Here is a 19,012-nt window from a genome sequence, read left to right as displayed (position 1 = left end):
AACTGGACATGGAACCACTGATTGGTTCAACATTGGGAAAGGAGTCTGGCAAGGCTGTATACTGTCGCCCTGCTTATTTAACTTATATGCAGAACACATCATGAGGAAGGCAGGTCTAGATGAATCAAAAGTTGGAATTAAGATTGCCGGGAGAAATATCAACAACCTAAGACATGCAGATGATAGCACTCTAATAGCAGAAAGTGAAGAGGAACTAAAGAGCTTCTTGATGCAGGTAAAGAAGGAGAGTGCAAAAGTGGGCTTGAAACTCAACATTAAGAAAACCAAGATCATGGCATCTGGCCTTCTCAATGGGGAAGAAATGGAGGTAGTGACAGATTTCATTTTCCTGGGCTCCTAGATCACTGCAAATGGGGACTGCAGACAAGAAATTAAAAGACGCTTGCTCCTCGAGAGGAAAGCCATGGCAAATCTAGACAGCACACTGAAAAGCAGAGACACAACGAAAGTGTGTATAGTCAAGGCTATGGTCTTCCCAGTTGCAATGTATGGCTGTGAAAGTTGGACCATAAGAAAGGCTGAGCGTCAAAGAATTGAGGCATTTGAACTATGATGCTGGAGAAGACTCCTGAGAGTCCTTGGACTGCAAGATGTTCAAACCAGTCTTAGAGGAGATCAACCCTGACTGCTCTTTAGAAGGCCAGATCCTGAAGTTGAAATTCAAATACTTTGGCCACCTAATGAGAAGGAAGGACTCACTGGAGAAGAGCCTAATGCTGGGAAAGGTTGAGGGCAAGAGAAGAATGGGACGACAGAGAATGAGGTGGCTGGATGGAGTCACTGAAGCAGTAGGTGTGAGCTTAAATGGACTCCAGAAGATAGTAGAGGACAGGAAGGCCTGCAAGAACATTGTCCATGGGGTTCTGATGGGTTGGACATGACTTCGCAACTAACAACAACAACCTATTTTCCTTTATTGTTCATCATACGGTTTAGCCTCCAGACCTATCATTTATAGATTGTTACAAATCTGCTGCCTGATTATTTTTTCTAACATTTTCCCAGGTATTGAGGTCAAGCTGTGGTATGTAGTCTTTTCCCTTTTTTGAAAATTGGAACATCAGTTCTTTTCCAATTCTTTGGCAGTTTCCCTGTGTTCCAGGCGCTCTGCAAGATTTTGTTCAGTGGTCATGAGATCAGATCTGCCAGCTGCTTCAAAGCTCCAGGATGTAAACTATCTGATCCTCGTGATTTGAAACTCATCTAAGGTGGAATAGGGTTCTCTTACTTTTTTTTTTGCCTTTTTTGACCTGTTTCTGTTCTGTCTCATGAGGCTGCTTCTGTTAAGGACTATATTTTCCTTTTGCATGAAGAAAGATGAAAAGCAGGAATTAAGCAGTTCTGCTTTCTCCCTGATGCCCATCACAGGTCATTTTTTCACATTAGTCAGCTTATCAATTCCTCAACTTTCCTCTTATTCCTTACATAATGAAAGATTTTTTTTGTTATTTTTTGTATTTGTTTCAAGTCTTGCTTCATTCTGAGCCTTAGCTTTCTTGAGTTTCTCCTTATAGATTCAAGCAATTTATAGTATTCTGTTTTAGTTAGGTGCCCCTCTTTTCATTTTTTTATATTTGTTCTTTTTGTCTTTCAGTTTGTCAGAGCACACTTTATGCAACCATACTGGCTTCATCTGGAATCTCTTTTTTTTCTTTTTCTGTAGTATTGAGTTTGGGCTTTAGCAATCTCATTTCTAGAGTTTCTGAGCTCTTTAAGGCTGATCCTGTGTTTGCTTACAGCGTCTCCTATTTTATACATGAATTCTGCTTCCTTATCACTACTCCCTTATTGGCTGATTTGTTGTCTTGAAAGTTTATGCTTGGGTTTGTCCTAAAGATTGGAACCCTCCCCTTCCATTTTTAGTTTAAAGCCCTTCAGATGAGCCTAGCCAGTGGTTTCCAAACATATTCTTCCCAGTCCTTGAAAGATGCAGCCCATTTCTTGGCAGAAGCCCTTTCTGAATGTAAACCATAGTCTAAAAATCCTAAGTTCCATCAATGGCACCATTCTTTGAGACAGTAACTTACTTCAAAAATCCTCTGTTTCCTCACTGGGCTTCGAGCTATGGTTGGCAATATGGAAGAGAAGACTACCTGCGTCCTGTACTTTTTTGCTTTCCTGTCTAATGGCTTGTATCTCTAGATATTATTTCCATTAAATTGTGCCTGATAAGCAACTGGAAACTGGTGTAGCTCTTTAAGTACAGTTATCATATGATCCCCATGCTTTGCATCAGTTAGCAATATCTGCATATTCTTGCATATTTCCATCAAGAACATATTCTTTATTTTCTACATCTACCTATAGGACAATCATTAGTTACTGCAGCCACCCATTTTTGCTGCTGTCTAGGTATGGGGCTCTCTGACTCCAAGGCTAATTCTGTTTTGGTTGCCTGAAAGACTAACCTCTCTGGCAACCAAGGTTTGTTCTTGCCCCACTAGTACAGATCTAGTGGAAACTTCCCATGGGTGTGGGTGTAGCAAATTGCTGGGGGACAGCAATTCTGTCTACAGGAGAGTAAAGAAGGACATATAGGGTTATATGGTTGAGCACTTAAAAATACTTTATTCTGAAGACAAAGATAAACTGCCTGCTTGGCAAGGTTAAAAGGAGCAAAAGATGAGGAAGTAATTGGAAAAGATGGTTGAAATAAACAAGTGGATTGCCCCTGGAAAAACTGCAAGTTATTACTTCCCAAAGCTTTATGTTGAATGAGCAACCATAAAAACTGAAGAAAAAAATCAAGATAGTAAGTATTTATTTAGAAAACCACCAGCAGTCAAATCCAACTTGATGGCAACTGACAACTAATTAAAAAATTATATCTTCTTATTTTGTTTTTTTTCTTTCCTTTTCTTTCTTTTTTCTTTCTTTCTTTCTTTCTTTCTTTTTTCTTTCTTTCTTTCTTTCTTTCTTTCTTTCTTTCTTTCTTTCTTTCTTTCTTTCTTTCTTTCTCTCTCTTCCTTCCTTCTTTCCTTCCTTCATTCATTCATTTATCACATTTTGAAATCCTGCTCCATCTCCCTCAAATTTGGTGGTGTTTTTTTTAATTTAGAGGTGAAATACTTGGCATACTACATTCAAAATGCCAGCAATAACCCTTCTTTCCAAATTGTGCAGTTCTCATTATTCTACCTAGCAAAGAGGAGTATGCTTTTCCCCCAACATCTTTTAAAGACAATCTCATGAATACTGTACTGTTTTACATTTTCCCTCTCAAAACCTACAAAGAAGGTAAAATTGACATTTGAGTTATTACCTTTTATATTGTTTTTTATTTCTGGTCCCAATAGTCTTCTCTTTAACAAAGTCAGCTTTTGTGGGTAGCCTTTTTGGCTTAACTGGTTTGCTTCCCATGCTATATGGAAATATATAAAGATGATCAATGTAAAATTACTTTGTTTCTATCACAATGTTATCCTGAAAATACTGAAATATTTTTCACTTTAACAAATAATAATACTTTACATTTCTTGGTATTCATAGGATAAAAGAGACTAAAGATATATAAAATGTGCCATTCTTAATAAATTTAAAGTTGGAAAAATCTCATTTACCCATTCAGAATTTTTATCTTGGTATGTTTGAATCAAAATGAGTTAAAATGTGCACTTTACTATCATAGGATAATGAGAAAAAATGTATTGAATTATAAACATCTATATGTTCATAACAATCAAATCAACTCATGTGTTTAGAGAGTCAGATTTGTATGTGCTGTACAATCAAGACACAAAATTTGGCATTTAAGAAATGGCTATTATTATTACAAAAAGTAATAGTAATATCTACTCTCTGAGTTCTAGGAAGAAAGTTATGGCAATCCAAAAAGCTGCAAGGATTTTTCCATGTAGTCTCTAAGAGTCAACTGACTCAAAAGCTAAGAGTATAAAATAAAATAAATATAAAATAAAACTACTAACCCAATACCTACTATTAAATTCTGCATGTAGTGGGGATTTGGAGTATGTTATTACATACAATGCATATTTTTTAAAGAACTCCGATGTTGGTCGAAGTTTACAAATTTATCAAATCTAAGGATTTAATCTTGGAGGTATTCCAGAAATTAAATTTAAGAATTTAATCTTGGAGATCTCCCAACCTCCTGTTTAAGCCAGGGGTTGGAATAAAAAACCTCTGGGGAACCTATTATTCTATGTTCTATGTTGCAAGGTGGCATTGCTAAAAGGTTTCTACAGTTAAAAGTATCCTGTGAGGCTTTTTGCTGACTCAAATTCCACATGTTTACAATACTTTGGGATATGTAATCAAATATAGCTGAAGGTCATTAAGTTAATCTATCTCAGGAAGGTTTCTTTTCCCATGTCAAGAAGCCTGTTAAGTTTTTTAAAAAAACAAAAACCTGGAATCCGGATCAAGAAGCAAAGCCGTAGGATTCCAGGGAATGCTATTTGAAAAACACAACTCCATCTGAAGTGCTAAAAATGACTTTATGTGGCTTCCGGTTTTGCACAGTTAGTGCAACAGCTGAGGGATTGCAGGGCTCCGTGCCCTCTGGCTGATTTCTCTCTTAGGGCCCTAAATGGGCCCAAAGCCAACCCAGAGAGGTGGCAAAGAAGGAGGGAAACCCCAACGATCGTGGGAGACGGCAGTCAATCCAGATGTTTGGGAAAGCCCTCCAGAAACCGACAGAAAAAAGGCTAGCATCATTCGTGAGTCTAGCCCAAGCTACATGCAGCCGCAGCAAAAAAGCAATAAATTAAGCGTGATCGTAAACAGTGTGATTGAACTGGGTAAGAATATTGATTCTCTCTCTTCTACCTGACTGATTTCCTGAAGAAAAAAAAGGAAAAATCCCAGAAGTAAAAATCCTCCGAAAGTGAGAGGAGGGATTGCCCCACCCTTCTCTACACGGAAGCGGTGAATTAAATTTATGGGGAATAAAGATACAGAAATAAAATTAATAGAAGATTTAAACCTGGAAAATGTGAAATCAATGGAATTTATTAAGAGTTTCCTGGCAAAGGATTATTGACAGAGATAAAAGGCTTCTTTGTTTTGAAAATTGAAAGATGGACTGGTGCTGACATTTAGTGGTGGATGAAAATACTTCCCTAAATATACAGTTCAGGGGGGAAAAACCCTGATATTGTGGCCTTCAAAGCCTAAACTAAGGAAATAACAGCTGTAATAATAAAAGAGAACACTGTGGGCTATCTACTAAAATTTACCTTCCAGGACTATAAATACTTTTTAACTGTGACTTTAAAGCGATTGGCAGAGAAAGGAATTTTGATCATTATGGAGCATAAGAAATCTGCAGAAAGAACGTATCAAGAAAAATATTTCCCAGGAGGAAATGTATGTTATATTACAACAATTATAAATGATACTAATTTCAAACCAAGAGGACATTAAAAATAAATTTGAAAACTTAAATGAATGTAAATAATAATAATAATAATAATAATAATAATAATAATAATAATAATAATAATAATAATAATAATAATAAGAAGAAGAAGAAGAAGAAGAAGAAGTAGTAGTAGTAGTAGTAGTTGGAAGGGACCTTGGAGGTCATCTAGTCCAACCCCCTGCTAAGGCAGGAAACCCTATACCATTTCAGACAAATGGCCATCCAGTCTCTTCTTAAAAGTGTCCAGTGTTGGAGCATTCACCACCTCTGGAGGCAGGTTGTTCCACTGGTTAATTGTTCTAACTGTCAGGAAGTTTCTCCTTAGTTCTAGGTTGCTTCTCTCCTTGACTAGTTTTCATCCGTTGCTTCTTGTCCTGCTCACAGGTGCTTTAAAGAATAGCTTGACTCCCTCTTCTTTTTTTTTTATTGAAAAGTTTTAAAATACAGTTTTCCCTTAAGAAACCCCCCTTCCCCCTCCCTGCTCCCCCCCTACCTTCCCCCCAACCTCCCTCCCTCCCCCCCTCCCTCCACCCTCCCCCACCCCCCCGACTTCCCAGAGCTAAATACAAGGTATATACATATAAAAAGGCAACCATAAACAACCATATACTAACAACTATAACAACTCCCTCTTCTTTGTGGTAGCCCCTGAGATATTGGAACACTGCTATCATGTCACCCCTCACTCTTCTCTTCGTTAAACTACACATACCCAATTCCAGCAACTGTTCCCTATATGTTTTAGCCTCCAGCCCCCTAATCATCTTTGTTGTTCTTCTCTGTACCCTTTCTAGAGTCTCGACATCTTTTTTACATCGTGGTGACCAAAACTGGATGCAGTATTCCAGGTGTGGCCTTACCAAAGCATTGTAAAGTGGTATTAGTACTTCACTTGATCTTGATTCTATCCCTCTGTTAATGCAGCCTAGCACTGTATTGGCTTTTTTGGCATCTGCAGCACACTGCTGGCTCATATTGAAGTGATTGTCTACTAGGACTCCGAGATCCCTCTCACAGTTACTACTATTGAGCAAGGTACCACCTATACTATACCTGTGCATTTGATTTTTCCTGCCTAAATGTAGAACCTTGCTTTTTTCACCATTGAATTTCATTTTGTTAGATAGTGCCCAGTGTTCGAGTCTGTCCAGATCCTTCTGTATCTTAAGCCTATCTTCTGGAGTATTGGCTATTCCTGTCAGATTGGTGTTGTCTGCAAATTTGATGAGTTCCCCATCTATCCCCTCATCCAAGTCGTTAATAAAGATATTGAAGAGCACTCGGCCCAGAACAGAGCCCTGGGCACCCCACTACACACTTCCTTCCATGTAGATGCAGTTCCATTGAGGACCACACGCTGAGTACGGCCTGTCAGCCAGCTACGAATCCATCTGGTGGTGATGCTGTCTAACCCACATTTTCTATCTTATCAAGTAGTAGGTTGTGATCTACTTTATCAAATGCCTTACTGAAGTCCAAGTAAATTATATCTACAGCATTCCTCTGGTCCACTAATTTTGTCACTTGGTCAAAGAATGTAATAAGATTTGTCTGGCATGATCTGTTTTTGACAAACCCATGTTGACTTTTAGTGATGACTTTGTTTGCATCAAGGTGTTCGCTGATTTGTTGTTTGATTATCTTTTCCAGAATCTTCCCAGGTATTGAGGTCAGGCTGATAGGTCTGTAGTTTCCTAGATCTATTTTTTCCCTTTTTTGAATATGGGAACTACATCAGCTCTCTTCCAGTCCTCTGGTAGTTCCCCAGTGCTCCAGGATCTATGAAAAATATAGTTCGGTGGTTCTGAGATCACGTCTGCCAGTTCCTTGAGAACTTTGGGATGTAATCCATCTGGCCCTTAATTTGCGTTTCTATTGTTTTTTATGGCACTGGTTTTGGTAGGTTGGACTGTTTTTTCCCTTTGTGTAAAGACAGATGCAAACAACGAGTTAGTTCTGCTTTCTCCCTATTGCTTGTCACCTTCTTGCCACTTTCCCCCACTAATGGACCAATCATTTCCTTAACTTTTTTCTTGTTTTTTATATGTTGAAAGAAGCATTTTTTTGTTATTTTTGACTTTGGTCGCAAGCCTTAGTTCATTTTGAGCCTTAGCTTTCCTCACTTCATCTTTGCAGGCACGGGCTATTTGCTGATATTCTGACTTAGTTATGTGCCCCTTTTTCCAATTCTTATACTTGTCCTTTTTATCTTTCAATTTATCAGAGAGTTCTTTATGCAGCCATGCTGGTTTCTTTTGAGAGCTGTTATTTTTCTTCTTTGTTGGTATTGTGCTAGACTGGGCCTTTATTATCTCACTTTTCAAAATTTCCCAAGCTTCTTGAGTTGTTTTCCCCTTTAGGATTCTTATCCATGGAATTCTTCCCATGGTCTCTCTAAGTTTATTGAAATTAGCTCTTTTAAAGTCCAAGACTCTAGTTTGGCTGTGTTCTATTGCTTGTGCCTCCAGAATGTTGAATTCCAATATTGCATGATCACTTCCCCCTAAGGTTCCTGTGGCTTTGACACCTTCTATCATTTCATCTCTGTTTGTGAGAATTAAATCCAATATGGCTAATCCCCTAGTTCCCTTCTCTACTTTTTTGGAGAGAAAGTTGTCTGCTAGGTTTGACAGGAATCTGTTTGATCTTCCACTTGGTGCAGAGTTTGTCTCCCAGTTGATATCAGGGTAATTAAAGTCCCCCATTACTATCGTGATGTGCTTCTTACATACCTTAGTTAGCTGACTAGCAAAAAGTTCATCTATTTCCTCTGCTTGGTTGGGCGGCCTATAGTATACACCTATGGCAATGTCATTTTTCCCCCTTTTATATTGACCCAAATGCTTTCAAGTTTACAGTTTTTGTCATTGTTGTGCTCTATTTCTGTAGAGATAAAGTTATTTCTTATATATAGAGCAACTCCACCTCCTCTTTTGTTTAGTCTGTTTCTTTTAAATAGTTTAAATCCCTCTAGCTGTGTGTTCCATTGGTAGGTTTCGTCCCACCATGTTTCTGTAATGGCAACAATATCATATCTGCCCTCATGTACCTGAATTTCTAGTTCACCCTGCTTACTGTTCATACTCTGTGCATTAGTGTATAGACATTTGAGTCCTTCATGACTGACCCTGTGTTTACTTGCTGCATAACTTGTGTGGTGCCTGGCTTCCCCTATTTTCTTAGATTGCCGGGGACAGTGATGTTCTGTATCAATTAACTCAATTTAATGTTACAAAAAATAAACTATCAAAAAACAAAAAGAGAGAGAGATCATGTACAGCAGACAACTGAATATAAACTAGATATTTAAAGATGGAGACTCAAGTGGAGAAGAATTTATGAGAAACGTTGGACATGGAAAAGAAATTTCTAAGACCACAAAATAAATTTGAGGACAAGAAAAAGGATTTGACAAGATGGATTGCAGAGCTGTTAGGAGTACTACAAGAAAGGGGTAGACAAGAGATGATGAGAGAAATCTTCAATGAATATGAAGGGGCAAAAACTTTATACAAAGCTATGATGTTTGATTTGCCTCTTATATCTATAACAATATTTACAAGATTATGGAAAGACTCTGATTCAACAAAATGGATCGATTGGGAAAGATGTTTGCAAAAGGAGAGGGCTAAAGTGAGAATTGAGGAATTAGATGATCGGGTGTATCAGAGGGAATACTTAAAAATGAAACACTTGTTTGAATATGGTTGAAGAAATGAAAAGATTTTAGTTTAAGAGGGATGAATACCCCAAGTAAGGTAGTATGTTTTCTTTTTCTCTTTTTTCAGTTTGTTTTTTGATATGGGAAAATATAAAAATGTTTGGGATGGTTAATATAAAGAAAATGTTTTAGATATTTAAATGTAACCGATCTTAAGAAAATTCTAATAGATAACTAAAAAAATGTTTTGAACAGAATTAAAAGATTAGATAATTGGATTTATTAAATGGAACATCTAAAGATTAAAAATAGGTTTAATTATGGATAAAAAGGACAGAAAAAAACATTGGAAATAAATGTATACTAGTTTAAGAGGGATATGCATTTTAAGTAGTTATTATTTTCTTATTCCTTTCTTTCTTTCCTCTTTTTTCTTCCCTCTCCCTCTCCCTTCTTTTCTTTTTTTATTTTTATTTTTCTTTGATATCTTTTTTTACTTAATTTTTAAGATATGAAAATATTTAAATATTTAAATGTAATTAACCCTGAGAAATTTTAGCCAGTAAGAATGTTTTGAACATTGTAGGGAAAACAAATTTAAATAAGAATTGTAAACAGGATTCATGACAAGGCAACCAAGATGACCAAACAGAAAAGAAGCATGATATTGATGTGATTATTATTGGTAGAAATTTCAGGAAAAAAATTATATTTAAATTGTTACCTATTGAATTAATAAGAATTGTATTAATTCAAGATTGCCAAAGAGAATATTATTGGAAGAAGAGGAAATCAAGCACTGCTATTATGTGGACTTTGGAATATAAAAACTGATTGTTAGTGATTACTTTGTAAATATAAGCCCAGACAACACACTGTTTACCAAATATTATCTTAAAAAATCAATAAAATATTTTTTAAAAAAATGACTTTATGTGCAATAAAATAAATCCATACTATGTTATTAATTACTGATTAATCAAAATTATCTTTAAAATCAACACATTCACAATATCTAAAATATAATATGAATCTGATACCGTAATCTCATCCATTTTTAAGAAAATAAATTTCAGAATTATTTTCACTAAGTCAACTGTATGGATTACCTGGTCTTGAAGGATGGAGAGAATAATCATGGAATCTAGTAGTGCCACTTGGTTGAGGCAAGAACACTGACAAGTCTCTGAACCTTTCAGCTACAAATTAAAACACAACACAATATCTAAGAGAATAAGCAAGAAAAATGTAATTCTAATAAGATCAGATTTTTAAAATAAGAAAATATAAGATATTTATTTCCATTTTCTGATTAAAATTTCAGACTCCAACTAGAATAGTAATCAAAATAATGGGCAAAATGTTTGTAAATATATAACAACAAAGTTGAAAAGGGGATGTTTTTTGTAGTATTAGCTTCCTATTAATTAGTTTCTTTACAACAAATTACCTCAGAATATTATACTCAGAATATTGGAGAATAAAATTTGAAGTAACTTGAATTCTAAAAAAATAAAAAACATACAGAGGATTTTAAGCTTCTCATGTTTTAAAATTTGATTGTTGTTCTTTACCTCTAGACAATGTACATGAACACAGAATCTACACAGAATTTTATTTGGTATCTACCATTGTCTTGCCTTCTTTCTTATTGGACCTCCCATTAGTTTAGCATACTATCTTCATAACTTACATAGATATTCACAGAGATCTCATTTTCATATTGAGCATAATACTCTTCTTCAATTTTCTTTATTCGGTTAGTTATGCTGGTCCTATTTCCACCCAGAGTCTCTCCAAAATAAAATTGCAGGGCTGCCACCACCAATCGCAATGATAATCATTTTTATTGCATTTCTCTTCAGGAGCATTAAGGAATAATGACATTATAGCAGTCAATATTTGTGTGGCATCATTGCCAAAAATTTTAAAAAGAGCTAAGACTTCCTTTGGTTTAATGATTTTGTCTTCCCATGCTTCATTAGATACCTAACCTATCTTTTGCAAGTAACAATGTCAATCACCCTTATGTGTAATGTGAAGAAATGATGAAAAATATCTACTTTGTATTGCCTCTATATTGTTTTGACTCTGGATAAACATTCCTGGTTCCTTGGGCTTCTGCAACAATTTGGGGCGACTAGAGGAAAAGATGAGTAAAAGTTGCTTATTGGTATGACTGATCCAAACCTTTGTTAGATAATCTGTCACATATGGACCTGGTCTTTCAATTGGTTAAAAGTAGTCCATTGAAAAACATACAAGATGGACACATTGTGGGTAGTTTAGTGATTAGGGTAACTCTTACTGTTCCACAGTGGATACGCTTACTGGATATGGTTATTGTTTCCATATAGAAATAAGTCATTTGAAAATATTTTTTGATACATGCTATTACTAAAGATACAGATAATATCAGTAACAAGCACTGCCTATGTCTAGTTCTCATTGCTTTGTAAGCTATATTCTTTAGTTAATTAGTTAATTAGTTATTTGGTAGGTCAATATCCTGCCTTTCCTTTAAGAGCTCAAGTAGAATACATATATAGCATTCCTTCTCCTTTTTAACTCACAGCAAAAAAAATGAGAAAAACAGATTTATTAGACACATCCTGACTTTCTATAAAGATCTCAACCAGTGTAAAAAGCATTCCCTCTTCCATTTCCCCCCATAACAACCACACTGTAAGAAAATGTGACTTGCCAAATGAGAGTTTCTATGATAAACGTAATCTCACCAGATCACTGCTATACATTTTAAGTACTGTATGTTTAGCCTTGCACACAAAACTACAGCTAGTGTAGAACACAGAAGCCAATGGGGAAACTGAGTGCAATCTTGTGCCACTCAGCTTTTTAAAAATGTATTGGCTATCTATGAGCTGCTGGACTGTTCTTGTTTGTTCCTTTGATATCATTCAGCCAGTTCTGATTCTTCATGACTTAAGCAGACTTAAGAATGTTTGTTATTACCTGCTTCTTTTGCAATCTTGTAAAACATGCATGTGTAATTAATTATTGGTGGTATGTAGCTATCTAGTTTTCCATTAATCTCTTTTTTGGTTGTCTTTAATTTTTTTGAGCATGCAAACCTTTGCCTATTATTCTTGCTTTAAAGCTATGTGTGCAAAATAGCTACCTTTTAGGTTTATTATTAGTGCTTTTAGTGAACCATCTGTTCTTAATGTTGAATGATTTAATCTTGCAATCCAAAATATTCTCAGCAACTTTCTCCTACATCATAATTCAAAGACATTTTTTATTTCTTTTTCATTCAGTCTTTCTGAATACAAAAAATGCAGACATACAGAGTGGGTAAAAATTATTTGATCTCCTGCTGATTTTGCACATTGGCCCACTGGCAAAGAAATAATCAGCCTATAATTTTAATGATAGGGTTTTTTTAACAGTGAGAGATAGACTAACAAAAAAAATCCAAAAAAAGTTATAAACTGATTTACATTTTAATGAATGAAATAAGTATTTAATCCCCTATCAATCAACAAGATTTCTGGTTCCCAGGTGTCTTTTATACAGCGCCTGCAAGATCCCCTGCTCAAGAAAACACATGTACAAGCCTATCTGAAGATTGGCAATGAAGATCTGAATGATTCAGAGGAGAACTGGATGAAAGTGTTGTGGTCAGATGAGACCAAAATCGAACTCTTTGGCATCAACTCAACTTGTCATGTTTGGAGGAGGAGGAATGCTGCCTGTGACCACAAGAATACCATCCCCACCGTTAAACATGGAGGTGGAAACATTATGCTTTGGGGGTGTTTTTCTGCTAATGGGACAGGACAACTTCACAGCATCAAAGGGACGATGGACTGGACCATGACCGTCAAATCTTGGGTGAGAACATCCTTCCCTCAGCCATGGCTTTGAAAATGGGTTGTGGATGGGTATTTCAGCATCACAGTGACCCAAAACACATGGCCAAGGGAACAAAGGAGTGGCTCAAGAAGCATATTAAGATCCTGGAGGGGCCTAGGCATCTCCAGACCTTAATCCCATAGAAAATCTGTGGAGAGAGCTGAAGGTTTGAGCTGCCAAACATCAGCCTCGAAACCTTAATGACTCAGAGAGGATCTGCAAAGAGGAGTGGGACAAAATCCCTCCTGATGTGTGTGCAAACCTGGTGGCCCACAAGAAATGTCTGACCTCTGTGATTGCCAACAAGGTTTTGCCATCAAGTACTAAGTCATGTTTTGCAAAGGGGTCAAATACCAATCCCCTTCATGGATTACTGCCTTGTCGTGGCGAAGGGGCTTGCGTAATTCAATGAAGCTATGAGCTATGCCGTGCAGGGCCACCCAAGACGGAAAGGTCATAGCAGAGAGTTCTGCCAAAACGTGATCCACTGGAGAAGGAAATGGCAACCCACTCCAGTATCTTTGCCATGAAAACCCTATGGACAGTACCAAAAAGCAAACCGATATGACGCTGGAAGATGAGCCCCTCAGGTCGGAAGGCGTCCAATATGCTACTGCGGAAGAGCAAAGGGCTAGTACTAGTAGCGCCAGAAAGAATCAAGCGACTGGGCCAAAGCCGAAAGGATGCTCAGCTGTGGATGTGTCTGGTGGTGAAAGGAAAGTCCGATGCTGTAAAGATTTTTTCTCCATAGGAACCTGGAATGTAAGATCCATGAATCAAGGAAAGCTGGACGTAGTCAAACAAGAGATGACAAGACTGAACATTGACATCTTAGGTATCAGCAAATTAAAATGGACAGGAATGGGTGAATTTAATTCAGATGACCATCAGGTATACTACTGCGGGCAAGAATCCCTCAGAGGAAATGGAGTAGCCTTCATAGTCAATAAAAGAGTAGGAAAATCAATACTGGGATACAATCCTCAAAATGACAGAATGATCTCTGTTCGAATCCAAGGCAAACTATTCAATATCACAGTAGTCCAAGTCTATGCCCCAACCACCAGTGCTGAAGAGGATGAAATTGACCGGTTCTATGAAGCCCTACAGCACCTTATAGAACTAACACCAAAAAATGATGTCCTTATCATCATGGGGGATTGGAATGCTAAAGTAGGAAGCCAAAAGATAACCGGAATAACAGGCAAGTTTGGCCTTGGAGAACAAAATGAAGCAAGGCACAGACTGATAAAAGTTTGTCAAGAGAATACAATGGTCATAGCAAACACTCTTTTCCAACAACCCAAGAGATGGCTCTTCACATGGACATCACGAGACGGTCAACACAGAAATCAGATTGACTATGTGCTCTGCAGCCAAAGATGGAGAAGTTCTACACAGTCAGTAAAAACAAGACCAGGAGCTGACTGTGGCTCAGACCATGAGCTTCTCATTGCAAAGTTTAGGCTTAAACTGAAGAAAGTAGGGAAAAGCGCTAGGCCACTCAGGTATGAATTAAATCATATCCCTGTTGAATATACAGTAGAGGTAACAAATAGATTTAAGGAATTAGATCTGAAGAACTATGGACAGAGGTTCGCAACATTGTACAAGAGGTAGCAACTAAAACCATCCCAAAGAAAAAGAAATGCAAGAAAGCAAAATGGCTGTCTCAGGAAGCTTTGCAAATAGCTGAGGAAAGGAAGGAAGCGAAAGGCAAGGGAGAAAAAGAAAGATACGCCCAATTAAATGCAGAATTCCAGAGAATAGCTAGAAGAGATAAGAATGCCTTCTTAAATGAACAGTGAAAAGAAATAGAAGAAAACAATAGAATAGGGAGGACCAGAGGTCTTTTCAAGAAAATTGGAGAGATGAAGGGAAAGTTTAATGCAAAAATGGGCATGATAAAGGACCAAAATGGCGGGGACCTAACAGAGGCAGAAGAGATTAAGAAGAGATGGCAAAATTACACAGAAGAACTATACAAGAATGAGCTTAACGTCCCTGATAATCACAATGAGGTGGTCACTGACTTCGAGCCAGACATCCTAGAATGTGAAGTGAAGTGGGCCTTAGAAAAACTGAGCAACAACAAAGCTAGTGGAGGTGACAGTATTCCAGCTGAGCTATTCAAAATCTTAAAAGATGATGCAGTAAAAGTGCTACACTCAATTTGCCAGCAAATTTGGAAAACTCAACAGTGGCCACAGGATTGGAAAAGATCAGTTTATATTCCAATTCCAAAGAAAGGCAGTGTCAAAGAATGTTCAAACTATCGCACCATTGCACTCATTTCACATGCTAGTAAAGTTATGCTTGAAATCCTACAAGCTAGATTCCAGCAGTATGTGGATCGAGAACTATCAGAAGTACAAGCAGGATTTTGAAGAGGCAGAGGAACTAGACATCAAATTGCCAACATACGCTGGATCATGGAGAAAGCTAGAGAGTTCCAGAAAAACATCTACTTTTGCTTCATTGACTATGCTAAAGCCTTTGATTGTGTGGATCATAACAAACTGTGGCAAGCTCTTTAAGAGATGGGCATACCAGACCATCTTATTTGTCTTTTGAGAAATCTATATGTGGGCCAAGAAGCAACAGTGAGAACTGGACATGGAAGCACTGATTGGTTCAAAATTGGGAAAGGAGTCCGGCAAGGCTGTATACTGTCGCCCTGCCTATTTAACTTATATGCAGAGCACATCATGAGAAAGGCAGGGCTAGATGAATCAAAAGTTGGAATTAAGATTGCCGGAAGAAACATCAACAACCTAAGATATGCAGATGATACCACTCTAATGGCAGAAAGTGAAGAAATAAAGAGCCTCGTTTTGCGGGTAAAGAAGGAGAGTGCAAAAGTTGGGTTGAAACTTAACATTAAGAAAACCAAGATCATGGCATCCGGCCCTCTCAATTCCTGGCAAATAGATGGGGAAGAAATGGAGGTAGTGGTAGATTTGATTTTCCTGGGCTCCAAGATCACTGCAGATGGGGACTGTAGCCAAGAAATTAAAAGACGCTTGCTCCTCGAGAGGAAAGACATGGAAAATCTAGACAATACACTAAAAAGCAGAGACATCACCCTGCCAACAAAAGTGCGTATAGTCAAGGCTATGGTCTTCCCAGTTGGCCGGGCAGGGTCAGGGGCCTCCAGCATAAGTCCAACAAGAAGCCCCTGGTTAAGTTCTTAGTTAAATTTTTTGTGGGGTTAGGGAGGGGGGTGGGAGTGGACTATGGTTGTTCGACGAAGGGGGGCCTTCCAACAACCATAGCGCAGGCCAGGCCTACGATTGTTCGCAAAGGGGAGGAGCGGGGTTCGGTCGCCGACGAAGCCCAGTGGCGAGCTGACGGACTACCAATTCCCAGGACGGTGGGGAACGGCAGAAGGTGCACAAGCAGAGGGCTGTATCGACACCGGGAGGGTCATCTCCGCTTTCTACAAGCGGTGAGACGCTCCGACCCTCTGTACTTTCCCCGAGGACCCGGGAGCGAAGATGTGCAGCCTCCTGAGCTCAGGCTGGTCTACCTAAATGCCAGGTCCGTTGCTAATAAGGCTCCCCTTGTTCGAGACCTAGTTGAGGGTGAGCACGCGGACCTGGCTTGCATCACGGAAACCTGGCTGGGCCCAGAGGGTGGTGTCCCTCTGGTTGACCTCTGCTCGCCTGGTTTCCGGGTGCTGCACCAGCCTCGGCCCCATGGTAGGGGCGGAGGAGTGGCAGTAATCATCAGGGAGACCCTTAGCCCGCGGGAGACCACCGTTCCTCAGATAGTCGGGTGTGAGTCTCTCTTTCTGAGATACGGTCCTGGGGCGCAGTTGGGCCTGCTGCTGGCGTACCTTCCACCTAATCGTGCAGCGGCAGCCCTGCCTAAGCTACTCGATGTCCTCTCACAGTTGGTGGTTGAATTCCCCAAACTCATAGTTTTGGGCGACTTCAACCTACCGTCCCTAGGAGGATCGTCCGAACTAGCTCGGGAGTTCATGGCTTCCATGACGGCCATGGACCTGTTGCAAATAATTTCAGGACAGACTCATGAGGGAGGCCACACCCCTGACTTGGTTTTCTTATCTGGACGGTGGCGTGATGATATTGGTGGGGGTTCCCCAACCGTTATGCCCCTGTCATGGACCGATCATCACCTCCTACGGCTAGACTTCCGCTTTGCCACCCCCCGCCGTGGGTGCGCGGAGCCAACCAGATGGTACCGCCCCAGGCGCCTAATGGACCCTGATAGGTTCCAGGCAGCGCTTCGGAACCCACCTGCACTCCCTGCTCACAGCTCGGCGGATGCCTTAGTGGAAGCCTGGGAAAGAGCAGCCACAGAGGCACTTGACCGAGTTGTACCCCTGCGGCCCTTGACCCGGCGCAGATCCCAGCGAGCCCCATGGTTCACCGCGGAGCTCCGGGAGATGAAGCGTCGGAGACGGGGCCTAGAGAGCCGTTGGAGATCCAGTCGATCCGAATCCGACCGGTTGCGACTAAGAATCCACACCAGGTCTTATCTCGCAGCGATAAGGGCGGCGAGATCCAATTACTTCTCCGCCCTCATCGCGTCCGCAGATAATCGCCCGGCTGCCCTGTTTAGAGTGACTCGCTCCCTTCTGAACCAAGAGGTGAGGGAGGAACCCTTACAGGGTCGAGCCGAGGAATTCAGTCAATATCTGTTGGATAAAATCGCTCGGATTCGAACCGGCCTGGACTCCAACTGGGCAGAGTCTGAGGAACAGGACATGGGCAGTCTTGTCAACGTCATCTGGGAGGAGTTTGATCCTGTGACTCCAAAGGAAGTGGACAGGATTATGAGGAGGTTGAGCTCCTCCACATGCTTACTGGACCCATGCCCTTCCTGGCTGGCTTATGCAGCTCGAGAGGGGACACGAGGCTGGTTTCAGGCGGTCATCTCTGCTTCTCTGAGGGTCACTTCCCCGCCTCCTTGAAGGAGGCGGTGGTGAGACCTCTCCTCAAGAAGCCCACCTTGGACCCAGCTTCATTGAATAATTTTCGTCCGGTCTCCAACCTTCGCTTCCTTGCGAAGGTTGTTGAGAGTGTGGTGGCGCATCAGCTTCCTCAGGTCCTGGATGAAGCGGATTATCTAGACCCGTGCCAATCGGGCTTCAGGCCGGGCTACAGCACGGAGGCGGCATTGGTCGCTCTGATGAATGATCTCTGGAGGGCCCGGGACAGGGGCCATTCCTCTGTCCTAGTCTTATTAGACCTTTCGGCGGCTTTCGATACCATCGACCATGGTATCTTGCTGCGGCGCCTCAGGGGATTGGGAGTGGGAGGCACGGTTCTGCGGTGGTTCTCCTCCTTTCTCCTGGGACGCTCGCAGTCGGTGTTGGCAGAGGGACAGAGGTCGACTCCGAGGCCTCTCGTTTGTGGAGTCCCTCGAGGGTCAGTCCTCTCGCCTCTCCTGTTCAACATCTACATGAAACCGCTAGGTGAGATCATTCGTGGTTTTGGAGTAGGGTACCATCAGTATGCTGATGACACCCAGCTTTTCATCTCGACTCCAAACAGCATCAGTGATGCCCTCGACGTGATGTCCCGTTGCCTGGAAGTGGTTCGGGAATGGATGGGGAGGAACAGGCTTCAACTCAACCCGGACAAGACTGAATGGCTGTACATACCGGCATGCCAGGATACTCAGAGCATTCCATCCCTTAACATCGGGGGTGAGTTATTACCCCCTGTTGATAGGGCCCGCAACCTGGGTGTCCTCCTAGACTCACAGCTATCCTTGGAAGATCACATAGGAGCTGTGACCAGGGGGGCCTTCACTCGGGTTCGACTGGTGCGCCAACTACGACCTTATCTGGACCTGGATGCCTTACGTACAGTCACCCATGCACTTGTGACCTCTCGCCTTGACTACTGCAACGCTCTCTACATGGGGCTGCCCTTGAGAGCCACTCGGAAGCTTCAGCTGGTGCAGAGTGCAGCTGCACGAACACTTTTGGGGGCTTCCCGATACTCCCATATCACACCTCTCCTCCGTGAGCTGCACTGGCTTCCAGTTGCCTTCCGAGTGAAATTCAAGGTGCTAGTGATGACATACAAAGCCCTACA

At 40.4% G+C, this 19,012-nt stretch overlaps 1 protein-coding gene across 1 annotated transcript in view; it reads right to left on the bottom strand.

Annotated features, from left to right (window-relative positions):
• Positions 1 to 19,012, bottom strand: part of CCDC7 (coiled-coil domain containing 7) — a 317,972-nt gene that overhangs the window by 3,196 nt on the left and 295,764 nt on the right. The window contains 2 exon segments of the mRNA XM_081343017.1: positions 3,284 to 3,382; positions 10,175 to 10,264. Of these exon segments, the coding sequence (XP_081199143.1) occupies positions 3,284 to 3,382; positions 10,175 to 10,264 (189 nt within the window).

Source organism: Vipera berus, assembly GCF_964194415.1.
Source record: "Vipera berus genome assembly, chromosome: Z".
In the NCBI taxonomy this organism is placed as follows: domain Eukaryota; kingdom Metazoa; phylum Chordata; class Lepidosauria; order Squamata; family Viperidae; genus Vipera; species Vipera berus.
This window is presented reverse-complemented; position numbering and strand designations above follow the sequence as displayed.